This window comes from Rhinoderma darwinii, chromosome 4, assembly GCF_050947455.1.
Source record: "Rhinoderma darwinii isolate aRhiDar2 chromosome 4, aRhiDar2.hap1, whole genome shotgun sequence".
NCBI lineage: Eukaryota > Metazoa > Chordata > Amphibia > Anura > Rhinodermatidae > Rhinoderma > Rhinoderma darwinii.
This window is the reverse complement of record NC_134690.1, coordinates 305,563,898-305,579,735: the sequence shown is the minus strand read 5'-3', so window position 1 is coordinate 305,579,735 and position 15,838 is coordinate 305,563,898. Positions and strand designations below refer to the sequence as shown.

Here is a 15,838-nt window from a genome sequence, read left to right as displayed (position 1 = left end):
AAACTCACTGCATGCCCTATATTGGTACGTTTTTGCGCGCCCATTGAAGTCTATGGGTGCGTGAAAACCACGACATCCGTGTGCTGTCCATTTTTCACACATCAGTTACATAGAAAAGCAGAGAAATAGATGTAAACCCTTCCCGACATCCGCCGTATATATACAGCTCTGTCGGGCAGGGCTTCCCGCAAAGCGCAGTACCATTATGTCACGGTGATAGTTCGGGCTCAGCTCCTATGTTACAGCTGGCACCTTAAGGTAATGGCCAGGACCGGAGCTAGCATCCGATCCAGCCGATTAATCCCTCAGATGCTGTGTTCAATAGAGATCGCAGTATGTGAGGAGTTTTTAGCCAACGTGATTGCTGGGTTGCCAGTGGCTGCAATGGCAACCGGAAGCCTAATACCTACCTCCCGGCCTGCCAGCAGCGGAAGCATCCTATGCCCCGCTCGCCGGCAGGGCCTGAAAGGCTTCCAGTACCATTGGCAAGATGGCGCCGGCTCAGTTTCCGGCTCAGAAGCTGAGATGGCGTCATCAGCAGTGGGTGTCCGCTGTATGTTACACACCGATGTAATGGCAGGAACCGGAGCTAGCTCCGATTCCTGCCATTAACCCCTTAAATGCAGCGATCCAATGCGATCGCTGCATCTTAGTGGTCTGTAGCAAATTGGCAGCCTGCGATGGCAAGAATGCCGACTGCTACTATGGCAACAGGAGGCCTAACAATGGTCTCCTGTCTGCCATTACGGAAGCCGATTAGGCCCCGACCGGAGTCGGAGCCTGATCGGCTTGCTGTCCGTGAACAACTGACAGTATTAGAACATCAATCAAACAGTTGGACCTTCAAGTCCCTTAGTAGGACTAAAGAAAAGTGTAAAAAAATAAAAGTTTAAAGTAATAACACTATTGCCCCTTTTTTCCTTATCAAGTCATTTATTATTGAAAAATAAAAATAAAACCATACATATTTGGTATTGCCGCATCCGTAACGACCTGAACTATAAAAATATTATGTTATTTGTCCTGCGCAGTGAACACCGTAAAAACAAAACCACTAAAAATAATGCCAGAATTGCTGTTATTTGGTCACTTTGTCTTCCAAAAATGGAAATAAAAAGTGATCAAAAAGTCGCATGTATCCAAAAATGGTACCTATAAAAACTATAGGTCGTCTCGCAAAAAACAAGCCCTCATACAGCTCCGTCGACAAAAAAAAAATGTTTACAAAATAAATTTTATTGTGCAAAAAGTTGTAAAACATAAAAAGTGCTATAAATTTGGTATCGCCAGAATAGTACTGACCCGCAGAATAAAGTTAACATGTAATTTATAATGCGTGGTGAAAGCTGTATAAAAAAAACTAAAAAACGATGCCAGAATTGCTGTTTTTTGATCACCTTGCCTCCCAAAAAACAAGTCATCGAAAAGTCCCATGTACCCCAAAATGGTACCAACAATAACTACAGCTCGTCCCGCAAAAAAACAGCACTCATACCATTATGTCTATGATTAAATAAAATAAATTAAGGCTCCAATAAGTCAGGAAAGAAAAAATATGCAGTTGTGCATTCCCGAGTGGAACATTTCTTCTGTTTCGAGAGGCGATTTATCAAACCCTAAAATTAGGGAACTAGGAAAGGGAGGGCCTAAACATATCTGCTGGAAGCATGGGCGCCTGCATTATACCAGGACAACACTTCCCAGCAAAATTCCCCAAACGGCAAAGGTACCAAGTGTGTACCAAATGGGGTTAAGAAAGGACATTTATCAGTGCGACATTGGCCTGTGCAGAAAGGATTGCTTCACAGCGTAACACACATCTATGGATTATTTTATTGTTTACCCCATTATTATACCACCTGAAAATGCCCCTGATGTACTCTGCCCAGCTTACATGTACCCTCACATTATAAACTGAAATACCAGTAAAATGCCAAACAAAACTACTACCAAGCAAAATCCACGCCCCAAAAGCCAAAAGGCGCTACCTCCCTTTTGTGCCCAAACAGCAGTTTACTTCCACATGTATGGCATTGCCATACCCAGGATAACACTTTTAACAATTTTTGTGTTGTGTGTCTACAGTGGCACAATCTGGGCATAACATATTTCCCACTGAAATGACATATCAAGGGAAAAATTGTAATTTTTACTTTGCACCATCCGCAGCGCAATCATTTATGGAAAAGACTTGTGGGACGAAAATGCTCACTACACCCCTTAATAAATGCCTAGTTTCCAAAATGGCTTCACTTCTCAGCAGTTTCTTTTATTATTTCACATCAGAACCTCTGCAATTGTGAACCAATACTGTGCAAGTCGCCAAATTAGGCCTTCATTTCGCATGGTACTCTTTCACTTCTGAGCCCTGTCAATAGTCCAGGCAAAAGATTAGGGCCACATGTAGGGTGATTCGAAAACGGGGAAACACAGCATAATAATTAGAGAGCTGTCTTGGCACAAGTTGGGCACCACATATTGGCATATCTATGGAAAAACATTTTCACTCTGCAACATCGAGTGCACACTAATTTCTGCAAAAGTCCTGCGGGGTTAACATGCTTGCTACACCACTAGGTGAATACCTTGAGGGGTGCAGTTTCCAAAATGGGGTCACTTGTAGGGCGTTTCCACAGTTTTGGTCCCACAGGGGCTTTGCAAATGCAACATAGCAACCAGAAACCAATCCAGCAAAATCTGTAATCCAAAAGCCAAATGCTGCTCCTACCCTTCTGAGCTCTGCCGTGTGCCCAAACAGCAATTTATGACCACATATGGGGTATTGCCGTACTCAGGAGAAATTGCTTTACAAAGGTTGTGGTTCTTTTTTTCCTTTATTTGTTGATAAAATGAATTTTTTTTGGCTAAAGCTACGTCTTATTGAAGAAAAAGGATTTTTTTATTTTCACTGCCCAATCCTAATAGAATATATGAAACATTTGTGGGGTCAAAATGCTCACTACACCCCTAGATTAATTCTTCAAGGGGTGTAGTTTTGTGAATGGAGTCACTTTTGGGGTGTTTCCACTGTACTGCTACTTTAGGTACTTTGTAAAAGCGACATGGTGCCAAGGAACCAATCCAGTAAAATTTGTACTCCAAAAGCCAAATGGCGCTCCTTCTCTTCTGAGCCTTGCCGTGTGCCCAAACAGCAATTTATGAGCACATTTGGTGTATTGCCGTACTCCAGAGAAGTTGCTTTACAAACTTTGTTGTTCTTTTTTTCCTTTATTTGTTGGGAAAATGAAACATTTTGAGCTAAAGCTACGTCTTATTGAAGAAAAAGGATTGTTTTTACGTTCACTGCCCAATTCTAAGAAAATCTATAAAACCCCTGTAGGGTCAAAATGCTCACTACGCCCGTAGATAAATTCCTCAAGGGGTGTAGTTTCCAAAATGGGGTCACTTGTGTGAGGTTTCCACTGTTTTGTCTCTTTGGGAGCTTTGCAGATGCGACCTGGCCTTCGCAAACCATTCCTGCTAAATTTGAGCTCCAAAAGCCAAATGGCGCTCTTTCCCTTCTAAGCCCTGCCGTGTGTCCAAACAGCCATTTAGGACCACATGTGGGATACTGTTTTAATCGGGAGAAATTGCTTTACAAATATGGTGGTGATTTTTCTCCTTTAGTCCTTGTGAAAATGAGAAAAAATTAGCTAAACCTACATATTTTTTTTTTTTTTATTCTTTTATTTTGATTTTGTAATATGAAGATAAACAGACAATCGGACCAAAATCATCAGAATACACTCAAATGTGCTATTGACCATGGCCTCAGGCCCGTTACATGCAGTGCATGACTTCAATAAGAACAAAAAGAAGTGCAATATCTCTCAGAGTGGTTTTGGAAGGCATGCAGCTATGCACCCTGAACCCGCAGCGATGCATAAAACTCCATTGCAAAACAGAAATATAGTGAAGGAAACCAGAAAAGCGCAGAGACAGAAGGAAAGGAAGGTAAGGATAGACAAGTGTCTGACATACTTGAGCCTAGGGAGGGGGACCCTGAGCCATGATGACCTTGTATTACTCGGAGGATTGAAACCTGATCCATTCCCGCCAGGTTTTGAGGAAGATAGAATGGGACCCTTTTATTGATGCTGTGAGGTCCTCCATTCTCATGATCTCCTGAATCTTGTGACACCACATGCCAACCGACGGGGGACAGGTCTGTCTCCACAACGCTGGTACACTTGCTCTCGCCGCGTTCACCAAGTGGCGGACGACTGAGCGTTTGTACATGGGCAAAGGCATTTCAGACAGAAGGAGCAGAAAAAAGTCCGGTGATCCTGGCAGGGAGAAATCCGTATATTTAGAGGAAATGCGCCACACCTCAGACCAAAAATCAGCCAAGAGTGGACAGTCCCAAAAAATTTGTACGATTGTACCCACCTGGTCCCCACATCTCCAACACAAAGGTGAGACCTCTGGAAAAATAGCGTGCAATCTGGAAGGCACCCTATACCAACGAGACAGTATTTTATACCCTGCCTCCTGATATCTGCTGGCCAAGGAAGACTTGTGTGTCATAGTAGACAGACGATCCCGCTGTTCAGGAGTGAACGTGAGCCCCAGATCATGTTCCCAGCTAAGCAGGTAGGAAGGGGGGTGCTGATTAGATGGCGAGACCAAAAGCCTGTATAATGTGGACAGGGAATATCGCATTGTGCCTGTGCATAAAAGTTCAAACGGAGAGCTATCCCGCGCATACGCCGCTGGGTTAGTCAAGCTCACCAGGAAATGTCGTAGCTGGGTGACCTGCCATGTAGAAAAGGGGACAGGATCTGTCAGGGACTGTATGTGTGTGCTCAACATCCAACTTTCCTCCTGCATGAAGTGTATCGCACGTCCCTGCCCCGCCCTCAGCCATAACAGGAAGGGACCACCTTCCTGCCCCGGCGGAAAAGCAGGGTTACCCAAGATCGGGTACATGGGGGAGGGTGATGGAAAGATCTCTGCCCTAGGGAATATCCGCGCCGCTACTGCCAAGGTGGGCCCGATCGTCGGGTGTGTCCGTGCGGCTAGGGGAGTATGATTACCTAACCATGGTAAGGTCTGCAGGGGGACCGTTAGGAATTCCTGTTATATAGACACCCATTCCTTAATCTCCGTATGTCTGAACCAGTCTAGGATTTGTGCCAAGTGGGAGGCGTGGTGGTAAGAGATAAAATCTGGAAGACCCACACCCCCTTCCCACTTTGTACGAAAAAGCAAGGAACGGGCGATACGTGCAGGTTTCCCCGCCCAGATAAATTTGTGTAGGAGAGACAACAGAGATTGAAAGAACGGACGTGGGACGTGTATCGGGAGAGCCTGGAAGAGGTACAGGATCCTCTGCAAAATATTCATTTTGAAAATTGTGCACCTGCCAAACCAGGTGAAAGTACCAGAAGTCCACGAGTCCAGGTCTCGTTTCACCCGTTGAAGCAACGGAGGGAAGTTCACCACATAGAGGCGAGACAGGTCCCCAGGAAGCTGCACCCTAGATATTTAAGGGAGTCTCTTGCCCATTTGAACGGGAAGGACTCTGCCAAGTCGTCGACCAAATTTTGCGGCAGCGAAATTTTGAGAGCTTCGGACTTCTGGTAGTTAACCTTGAAGTTAGACAGTTGTGAATATCTATTTAATTCTGCCATGAGGTTGGGCAGGGAAATCCGGGGAGACGTGAGGAAGAAGAGCAAGTCGTCCGCATAGGCCGCGACCTTATGGACCCGTTCGCCCAGGGTTATGCCCGATATGTCCGGGTTGGATCGAATATGGCACAAAAAGGGCTCCAAACATAAAATGAAAATTAATGGGGACAGAGGGCAGCCCTGTCTTGTGCCATTGGTAATTGTAAATTAGGAGGAGTGATATCCATTGACTTTAACCTGCGCCGACGGGGAAGAGTAAAGACCTGAAATCCACTATATCATGTGTGTTCCTAAGCCCACGTGCTGCAGAGTAGCCTGCATAAAGTCCCAGTTGACTCTGTCGAACGCCTTTTCCGCATCCGTTGACAGAAAGCAAGTGGGAGGGGTAGAAATGGCCGCTTGGTACATTAAATGGATCACTCGAGTGGTATTATCCCGTGCCTCACGCGATGGCATAAAGCCCACCTGGTCTCTATGAATCACGTTATGCAAGAGCGGGGTCAGCCTCTGTGCCAGAATCTTGGCAAATAGTTTCAAGTCCACATTAAGTAGTGAAATGGGACGATAATTCTGGCAAAGAGAGGAGTCCTTCCCTTCCTTCGGTATGACCGTAATGTGGGCCCTCAAGGTGTCTCGGGGAATGACCCCCCCCCTCAGTAATGGAATTGAATGCCTGGAGAAAGTGGGGCGAAAGTAAGTGCGCATAGGCCCTATAATATTGAAGGGGCATGCCAGTTCTTCCAGGGAAATGGGTGCCTCCAGAGCCGCAATCGCCTCAGGAGGGATACACTTCATTCCCGATGACCGTAGATATTGGTCAATCTTTTCCAGGTGACCACCACCTTCCGCGGAAGGAGGTGCACTGGGAAGATTATAAAGAGCGTGATAGTAGGCACGGAAGGCTTCTGAGATGTTTTGTGGAAGCTGGAGTCGGCGATTTTGTGGACCTAGAACATAAGGGACATATGTATGGGCGCGGGTCTTCCTAAGCGCTCTAGCCAAGGTCCTTCCGGGTTTGTTACTAAATTCATAAAAGTGACGTCTACATTTAACTATGGAGGCCTTAGCCTTGGCCAGACATATTGAACGCACCTGTTCTCTCAACTGTCCCAATTCCGCCCCCACCTCCCTATCCTGAGTTGCCTTATGTGACTGCTCCAATCTGTGTATTCGGGTCAATAGGTCCCTCAAGAGTGCCGTTCGTTCTTTTTTAAGTTTAGTACCCACCCGGATGAAAGCCCCGCGCACCACGCATTTGTGGGTTTCCCAGATGCAAAAGGGATCTACCCCTGATGTGGCGTTTAGTGCGAAGTACTCCACTAAGTCCCTGCGAATCTCCGCGACCACCGTCTGATCCTGAAGAAGCGACTCATTTAGTCGCCACTGCCAAGAGCGGGAGTGAGCGGTAGGGTGGGATAGGGTAAGAGTAATGAGGGCATGGTCAGAAAGTGTGATGTTGTCAATGGATGCCGAAGCGAGGCTAGGGAGGTGCGTGTGGCGCAGGAAGAAGTAGTCGAGTCTGGAGTAGGAGTTATGGGGCGCCGAGTAAAACGTGTAATCCCTGGACGCTGGATGTAGGACCCGCCACGTGTCCACTAACTGGTGTTCGTGCAATAGCCGACGCAGCCGGCGGTGCGCCGCCCGAGATAAAGAGGAATGTCCTCTTGAGGAGTCTAACAAGGGGTCAAGTGTGATATTCAAATCCCCCCCAGTATGAGTGTGCCTTCCAGAAAGTCGTCTAACGCCCCAAGGACCCTTTCCAAGAAGGCTACTTGACCAGTGTTGGGGAGGTAGTAGGTAGCCAGGGTGTACAGTATGTCGTCTAGCTTACCCTTCACGAAGAGGTACCGGCCTGCTCCATCTGTGCAAGTCTCCACGTGCTCCCAATATAGAGTGCGGGAAATCAAGATAGATACCCCTTTGGTCTTGGAGTCAGGAGACGTGCTGTGGTACACGTCCGGGTAGTTGGAGTCTGTGAGCCTCTGTATACCGTCAGCCCGAAAGTGAGTCTCCTGCAGGAATGCCACATGTGCTTTCCTTTTCCATAGGAGACGGAGAATGGAGGACCTCTTCCCGGGAATATTCAGCCCCTGTGCGTTCAGAGAGATAACAGTTATGTCAGACATGATGACAGACGGATGTATGGACAGAAGGGGGGGGGGGAGAAGAGAGGAAAGGAAAGATGAAAAGAAAAACGAAAGACACAAACGCTCTAAGGTTGGAGTGCTAAAACCTCCAGTACTCTATGAGAGCTACGCCTTCCCAGAGGAAGCCTCCCGCCACAGCACAGCTCCCGGAACCCTAATGGGGAACGCGGAAGAACAGAAGTGCAGAAAGAACAGTGTCACAAAAACACAGCAATTAACAGTAAAAATTTCCAATAAATTGTATCTAAGCCCCGAACCCACCCGAACATCTTATCAAATGGGCCCAACCCCTTCTTCAAAACTAGACTGCAGTAGTAGCCTCCCCCACCAAAATAAACCTGCTTCCCCGACCCTCCGTTTGAGTTCTGCCTCTAAAGCAACTCCTTCAACGCCAACAGTCACCGCTTGATGAGAAACCTGCTGGAGAAAAAAGGAGGAAAGCAGGAGTTTGCAGTTATCTGTCCATATTTAAAGACACAGGGAGGCAATCAGTCTCTTCGTGGAGAGCGGCGTCCTGGTGGCCGGGATTCCATGGGCCCGTGCTGGGGTTGTCACTCTGGAGGACGGGTCACAGATTGCTCCTCTCCATGACGAGGCGGGAAGCGGGGCACGAACTCTGGGAACGGACCCCCTCTGAGTGTGGACGCTGCCGGGGGGTTCGGTCCAATCAGGTAGCCGTACCGGTGAGATCTCCAAGAACCGGAACGCTTCCTCTAGGTGATCTGGGGACCGGACTGCAAATGATTGTCCCAACCTGCGGAGAATAATATGAAAAGGATGTCCCCATCCGTAGGTTGCGCCAGCAGCCTTTGTCGCTTCCAGCAAGGGTCGGACTAATCTACGCATGGAGAGCGTCAACCTCGAAACATCTGGCAGAATTGTAATGTCAGCGCCTTCAAATGGAACAGACCCCTTCTCCCAGGCTCTCCTGGCTATTTCTTCCTTTTGCTTGTAGAAGTGTACTCTACAAATCACGTCCCTGGGTTGGTTGCCTTCTCTGTTCCGGGAGCCCGCTAGTCTGTGGACTCTGTCCATTTCGATGGCCATGTCACGCGGTCGGTTAAGGAGATTGTTAAAAATTTGTGACACCGTGTCATAAAGTCCATCCGGGGGGACAGACTCTGGTATGCCTCTTAATTTCAAGTTGTTCCGTCTCCCCCTGTTTTCTACATCATTCAGGTGTAAAGAGAAGTCCCGCATTTGGGTAGCTTGGGTGGCCTGGGACTGTGATAAGACCTAGATGTCTAGTGAGGATATGGAATGCTGTCGCTCCAAAGTTTCAACCCGAGCGGTCAGTGCGCGTACCTCCTGTGTGACCGCGCCAATGGCCTGATAGTGTTTTTCTTCCAACTGGGCAAGACGGTGATCAAGGACGGTTTTGGTGGGGAGTACTTTGACCATCTCCCATAATTCTGCTAGGGTTCGCTCCATGGATAACGGGGGGCCCTGGGAAGAGGCTGGCTGGGGCTCCCTGGAGTATATCGGCGTGGCCAGTGACCCCCTAAAGATGGCCGGCGTGTCTTGGCTCAGGGAACCTGGTTGTGGCGGTGGGAACTGCTGCTGCGCGGCCGTGTGTAATGGCGCCCCTGGTGTCTCCTGGCCGGGGGCTGCCTGAGGCAGTGTATAGGAAGCAGGGCCGTGGACTGGAGTGGGGAAGCCGCTCCGATGCCACCCACTGAGCACTGACCTCCTGCCCGGGACGACATCTCTCCTCCTGGAGGGTACAGGCGGCCGCCGGGCAGATCCTGTTCTGTGAGGTGCGGAGGCGGGGAAGCCCCACGCGGCGACGGAGGCTGAGTGCGGCCTACAGGCGGTAAGGAAGAGGAGCGCGGCGGAGTGCTGTCCAGTGAAAACTGGAGGTATCGGCCTATGGAGGGGGTTCCCCGAAGTGTCCGGCGGGTTCCTACGGCTTCTCCCCTTCGTCATGCTGCGCCGGGGGTCGGTAAGTATGCCCTTAACGGGCGATTTCTGTGGCGTGGGTCCGGAGCTCCGAGCAGACACGTCTCTACTCCATCATGTCCAAGCCACGCCCCCTCTAAACCTACATATTTTTTAAAGAATGTCGATTTTAATTTTCATGGCTTATTTCCAATAATTTCTGCAATAAACCTGTGGGGTAAAAATACTCACTATAATTTCCTTGAGGGGTTTAGTTTCCCAAATTGGGTTACATTTGGGGGATTTCCACTGTTTTGGCACCGCAAGAGCCCTTCAAACCTGACATGGTGCCTAAAATATTTTCTAATAAAAAGGAGGCTCCAAAATCCACTAGGTGCTCCTTTGCTTCTGAGGCCGGTGCTTCAGTCCATTAGCACACTAGGGCCACATGTGGGATATTTCGAACAACTGCAGACTCTGGGCAATAAATATTGAGTTGCATTTCTCTGGTAAAACCTGTGTTACAAAAAAAATTGATTAAAAATGAATTTCTGCAAAAAAATGTGAAATTTGTAAATTTCACCTCTACTTTGCTTTAATTCCTGGGAAACGTCTAAAGGTGTTAACGCAATCATGGGCCAAAATATATTAGACTGAAATTTGTAATTGGTATGTCAACCGATACCCGCCCTCCAGTGATTTATCCAGTTTCCAAATCATAGGTAATAGATATATATATCTGAGAAAAAGACGACACATGCTTGTATGCTCAAAAATCCTTCTCTGATCTTTATTGATCCAAACAAGTATATAAGTATAATGACAGGAAAGGAGTAGGCTTTGGTTTCAGCCAATCATCTACAATATGATAATGACTCTGATTCAGCCAATGAGAATATTTCAATGCATTATAATAATTCTTCACCCTCCAAGCCCCAGGTGGCCTGAACCTTGTCCCATGGAAAGACACACATTTCAGAGACACAAGTTAATGTGTCTACTTCTTATCTCACTAGAGAATGGAGACTGCAGATAAGTTTAAATCATTTAAACAGAGGGCTGAATCCCCTTCCCTCATGGTAAACAATGTCATTGTTCATTCGGCCAAGGCTATTTGATCTGCTCCTTACAAGAGTAATAAAACATTCAATTCAAGAACACATAACATAGAATTGCTTCAAGACATCTGCTGACATTTATTTTTTACTTATTCATCTCAAGATGGCTCCTTCAGGCCAAAAGATGGATTCCAACGATCCAAAATGGACGCCTACCATACAAAATGGAGTCCATGCAAAATGTTATCTTTTAAACATATTCTAATCACTTTCACAAAAGGGTTAAGAAACTTTCTAAATGCTGTTTTCAAAATGGGGTGACTTATTGGGAGTTTCTAATATAAAAGGTCCTTAAAGCCACTTCACAACTGAACTGGCCCCTGTAAAAATAGCCTTTTGAAATTTTCTTGAAAATGTGAGAAATTGCAGTTAAAGTTGTAAGCCTCGTAACGTCCTAGAAAAATAAAATGATATTAAAAAAATGATGCCAATCTAAAGTAGACATATGGGGATGTTAATTAGCAACTATTTCGTGTAGTATAACTGCCTGTCTTACAAGCAGATACATTTAAATTTAGAAAAATGCAAATTTTTGCAATTTTTCACTACATTTTGGTGTTTTTCACAATTAATTACTGAATGTATCGAGCAAATTTTGCCAGTACCATAAAGTCCAATGTGTCACGAGAAAACAATTTCAGAATCGCTTGGATAGGTGAAAGCATTCCGAAGTTATTACCACATAAAGTGAAACATGTCAGATTTGAAAAATGAGGCTCTGTCAGGAAGGTCAAAAGTGGTCAAATCGGGAAGGGGTTGAAAATAAAAAAAGGAAGTGCTTGTGCAGACGTGAAAAATGCATGCCACACGTGAAGCACACTGATGCAAATACGCAATGCACACGGACATGAAATGTAGGAAAAACGCTGCATTTTTTACGTGCGCAAATTGTACACGCTCGTCTGAATGTAGCCGAATATATTTTGGCCAGGTTGCATCAACCCAGTTTATACTAAATAAATGATGCTTTATTTTCACAGGTATGCAGCAGATCACTGTGGGATACAGAATGGGATAACTGTGCAACAGCCAGATGTGAAACCGATAAACTTATCGCCATTGGCATAGTATTTGCCATATACTATGAATAATAAGGAGGAAAGATCATTCTATCTGCCATATAAGAAAACTCTTTGGTGCGCACAGGATCTTTTATGTAAACAAAATTAAATGAAAAAAAAAACATACTTATATAAATTAGTTCAGACATAAATACTAAGCTTCTATCTGTACTTTTATTGTAATGACTTTACAAAGAGAGATTGTTGAGAAAGGATTTAAAAAAGTGCTGTTCAATTTTTAGATTTTTTTTACGGTTTTGTAATATTCATATCAACGTGAATGACTATGCACAAGCATCATTTAGGCTGTGTTTACATCACCGTCTGTGTTTAGCTGAGGGGTTTCCATCAGAGGTTTCTGTTAACTCCTCAGTGGAAAGGCGTACGGAAACCTCAGCTTCCGTTTCCCTCAACATTGAACTCAATGGTGACGGAAGCCTAGCTAATGGTTTCCGTCTGTCACCGTTGTGACAGGGTTTTGTTGTTTTGACAGAATCAATAGCGCAGTCAATAGGTTTCCGTCACCATTAACATCAATGGTGAGGGAAACGGTAGCTTAGGCTTCCGTACACCTTTCCATTGAGGGGTTAACCCGACGGAAACCTCAGATAGAACCCCTCAACGGAAGGGCAACGGTGATGTGAACAGGCCCTTAAAGAGGATCCGTCACCAGATTTCACAATTCAAATTGCTTACATCAATAAATAGATCACTGAGACCTGAGTGGCAAGTGTTAGGCTCCATGCACATGACCGTGCCCGTGATTACGACCCATAATTTTGGGAACGGCCAGCCGTGGACAGCCGGCCGTTTTTACAAGCCATGCACCCATTATGAAGTATAAGAGCACGGTCCGTAAAATAAAAAAATAGGATATGTCCTATTTTTTTCGGCAGGTTTCTACGGCACGGACACCCTCCCATAGACATACGGGAAGGTGTCCGTAGGCCATAGAAATGAATAGACCCATAATTTACGGACCGTAGCTACGGTCCGTATTTACGGGCGATTTTACGGCCGTGTGCATTGGGCCTTAGGCTATGTTTTTTAAGCAACGTGCGTTTTTTGCAGCATTTTTGGAGCTGTTTTTCTATTGAGTCAATGAAAAACGGCTCTAAAAACGGCTTAAGAAGTGACACGCAAAAAAAAACACAGCGTGGGAACGGAATGCCATTTGCCCATTGAAATCAATGAGCAGATGTTTAAAGGCATTCAGCCTTTTACTTTTTAGCCATTTTTCTGTCCGTTTATGGCCCGAAAAACTGCTGAAAAATAAGCAGTGTGATCATACTCTTATAGGCACGAGACATCTAAGACCAGGGGTGGCTGCAGCGATCCCGTGGGTTTCCTGTGCATATACCATAAATGTTTTAGATAGGACTATCCCTTTGAAGTCTCTAGTGAAATATTAGAATGCCCACATACATAGCTTTTTGTTTTTTGGTAGTGTTTTGTCAGTGTCATTTCTATCAAAACTTAGCATGCTCTATGTATGGTGTTTTGTTTTTTTATGGATTTTTCCAAAGTACTTAAAAAATTCCAGGAAAAAAAACCTGTACAAAATTACACCAAATTTAAAATGACACTAAAAACAAATGTAAAAAAACACACTAAAGAATGCTTTACATGCTTTTTTGAAAAGGCAGACAAAAAAGTGTGTGAAGGAGACCTGGTTGGTTTTTCACACAACATTAGCAGTGTTTTCTGAGAGTCTAAAAATGATAAGGTCTACACACACAGGCCCACATTTATTGATGCTGTGTATTAGTTAGACAGCGTAAACCTAGACCAGGCACTTACAAAATGCATTACGTTTATCACAGTGGTGCATGCTGCATACCTGTTAGATACTTTTCTCTTCCTTATCCAAGATTTGGTAGAGCTAGTAAGAAAAAAGAACGGGTCTTTGGAGGGCGCTGCTACACTTAGGATAAATATAAGGACGTGAAGATGATTAATCACGTAAGTAGAGAAATGGTTAAAAAATTTAATAGAAGTTACTACAGTGGCAACGCGTTTCAATGCTGGATTAGCATCTTCCTCAGACCATCTTATCCAACTTTTGATTTGGCTTATTTTGTACCCGAATTTTTTGCTTGTTTTTTTGCCACATTTTTGGGGCACAATGGCGCTTTTTAAGCCACATCCCCTTTTAGGAAAACCACGCCCCTTCCCTGCTAAGTCACGGTCCCTTTTCGGAACACTTTAAAAAAGTGTCTAGTGAGTTGCAAACATCATAATTGCGCATTTTCTAGACCTAGACACAGTAGTAAATCTGCCCCAGTGTGTTTTGTTTTTTGGCATTGAGTGGCATGTTTTGGGATCAGTGGCAGAATGGTAAATGTATGCTATTTTTTTCTGGCATTTTTACAATCAGCTTTTCAATATAACGTAAACATGTAAAAAAAAAAACGCCATAAAAGACACATCAATCTGCAGCCCTTTTTTAAACATGATTTTATAACACAAAATAAACCCCTGTGTGAACCCAGCCTTAGGCCTCCTTCAGCCAAGCGGTTTTTTTTACATCCGTATGCCATAGTTTCTTTCTGTTAGTAATGTCAATCAATAAGCTAATTTACATGGGCTTATAAAATATGTGCGTATTTTAAAAATGCAGCATTCACTACTTTCATCTGCATTGCAGATGGAGAAGGATTTCCAGCGTTTGTGCAAAACACAACAAAACTCAACTTACGGAATTCATGCTCCCTATTTAAGTCTGTGATACAAACACACTGACACTCCGAACACTTTCTGCATGACTTTTATGCGGTTTTTTTTATACCGCGTGTGGCTGAGATTTTCAAAATGTCATTCACTTTGCTGCTACTGTAAATACTGCGGAATTAGGCCCTATTCACACGGACATGTCCGCTTTGCGCGCGCAAAAAACGATGCGTTAAGTGCGCGCAAAAGGTCCGTGTGGCATCAGCATATGGTGCGTGGCTGCGTGATTTTCGCGCAGCCGGCATCATTATGACACTCTGGTTTTATGTTTACAAACGGAAAAGCACGTGGTGCTTTTCTGTTTTCATTCATTTATTTTAGTACTGTAGTGCACATCACGCGCGGCACCCGGAAGTGCTTCCGTGTGCCGTGTGCGATTTGCACGCACCTATTGACTTCAATGAACAAAACACGGCCAAATACAGGACACGTCGTGAGTTTTACGCAGCGCACATATGCTGCGTGAAATTCACTGACAGACTGTACGGCACCATTCATTAACATAAGTCCGTGCGGCGCGCGTAAAAGTCACGCGCGTAGCACGGACGTATAACACGTTCGTGTGAATAAGGCCTTATAGGCCTTTTAGATCTCATCTCCTGGATCCCATTCATCTTTTGGCTTAAAAATGCATGCAAAATCTGCGGAAAACATGCACTGTGTGAACAAGGCGTAATACTTATGCACTCTTGATGAAATAGTGAGGACAAACTGATGCAATATCATCTGTAAATACGTCACTATTACGAATGTTTACACATACGCTCGTCTTAAAAAGGCCTCACATGGGTGCAGTCACATACAGCATATTTTGTTGCAGAAAGTTCCATTCATCAGAATAGAAATCCATGCACCTGCAACAGAAACAACCCTATTCAGTTAAATGGAACTGATTTTCAGGGCGGATTTACACGAACGTGTAATACATCCGTGCAACGCGCGTGCTTTTCACGCGCGTCGCACGGACCTATGCTAGTCTATGGGGCAGTGCAGACTGTCAGTGATTTTTGGGCAGCGTGAGTCCACTGCGTAAAACTCATGACAGGTCCTATATTTCTGCGTTTTTCGCGCATCACGCACCCATTGAAGTCAATGGGTGCGCGAAAATCACGCATGCCACACGGAGGCACCTCCGTGGGATGTGCGTGATTCGCGCAACAGCAGGCAAACTATGATTGCAAACAGAAAAGCATCACGTTTAAAAACATACAAACAGTGTCATAATGATGGCGGCTGCGCGAAAAGCACGCAGCCGCGCACCATATGATCACGAC

At 45.2% G+C, this 15,838-nt stretch overlaps 1 protein-coding gene across 1 annotated transcript in view; it reads left to right on the top strand.

The window, feature by feature from the left end:
- DYNLT2 (dynein light chain Tctex-type 2) overlaps positions 1–11,975 on the top strand; it is an 80,398-nt gene extending 68,423 nt beyond the window's left edge. The window contains exon 4 of the mRNA XM_075864367.1: positions 11,754–11,975. Coding sequence (XP_075720482.1) covers positions 11,754–11,864 — 111 coding nt within the window. The 3' untranslated portion in view covers positions 11,865–11,975. The remainder of the gene's footprint in view (positions 1–11,753) is intronic.
- The last annotated feature ends 3,863 nt before the right edge of the window (positions 11,976–15,838 follow it).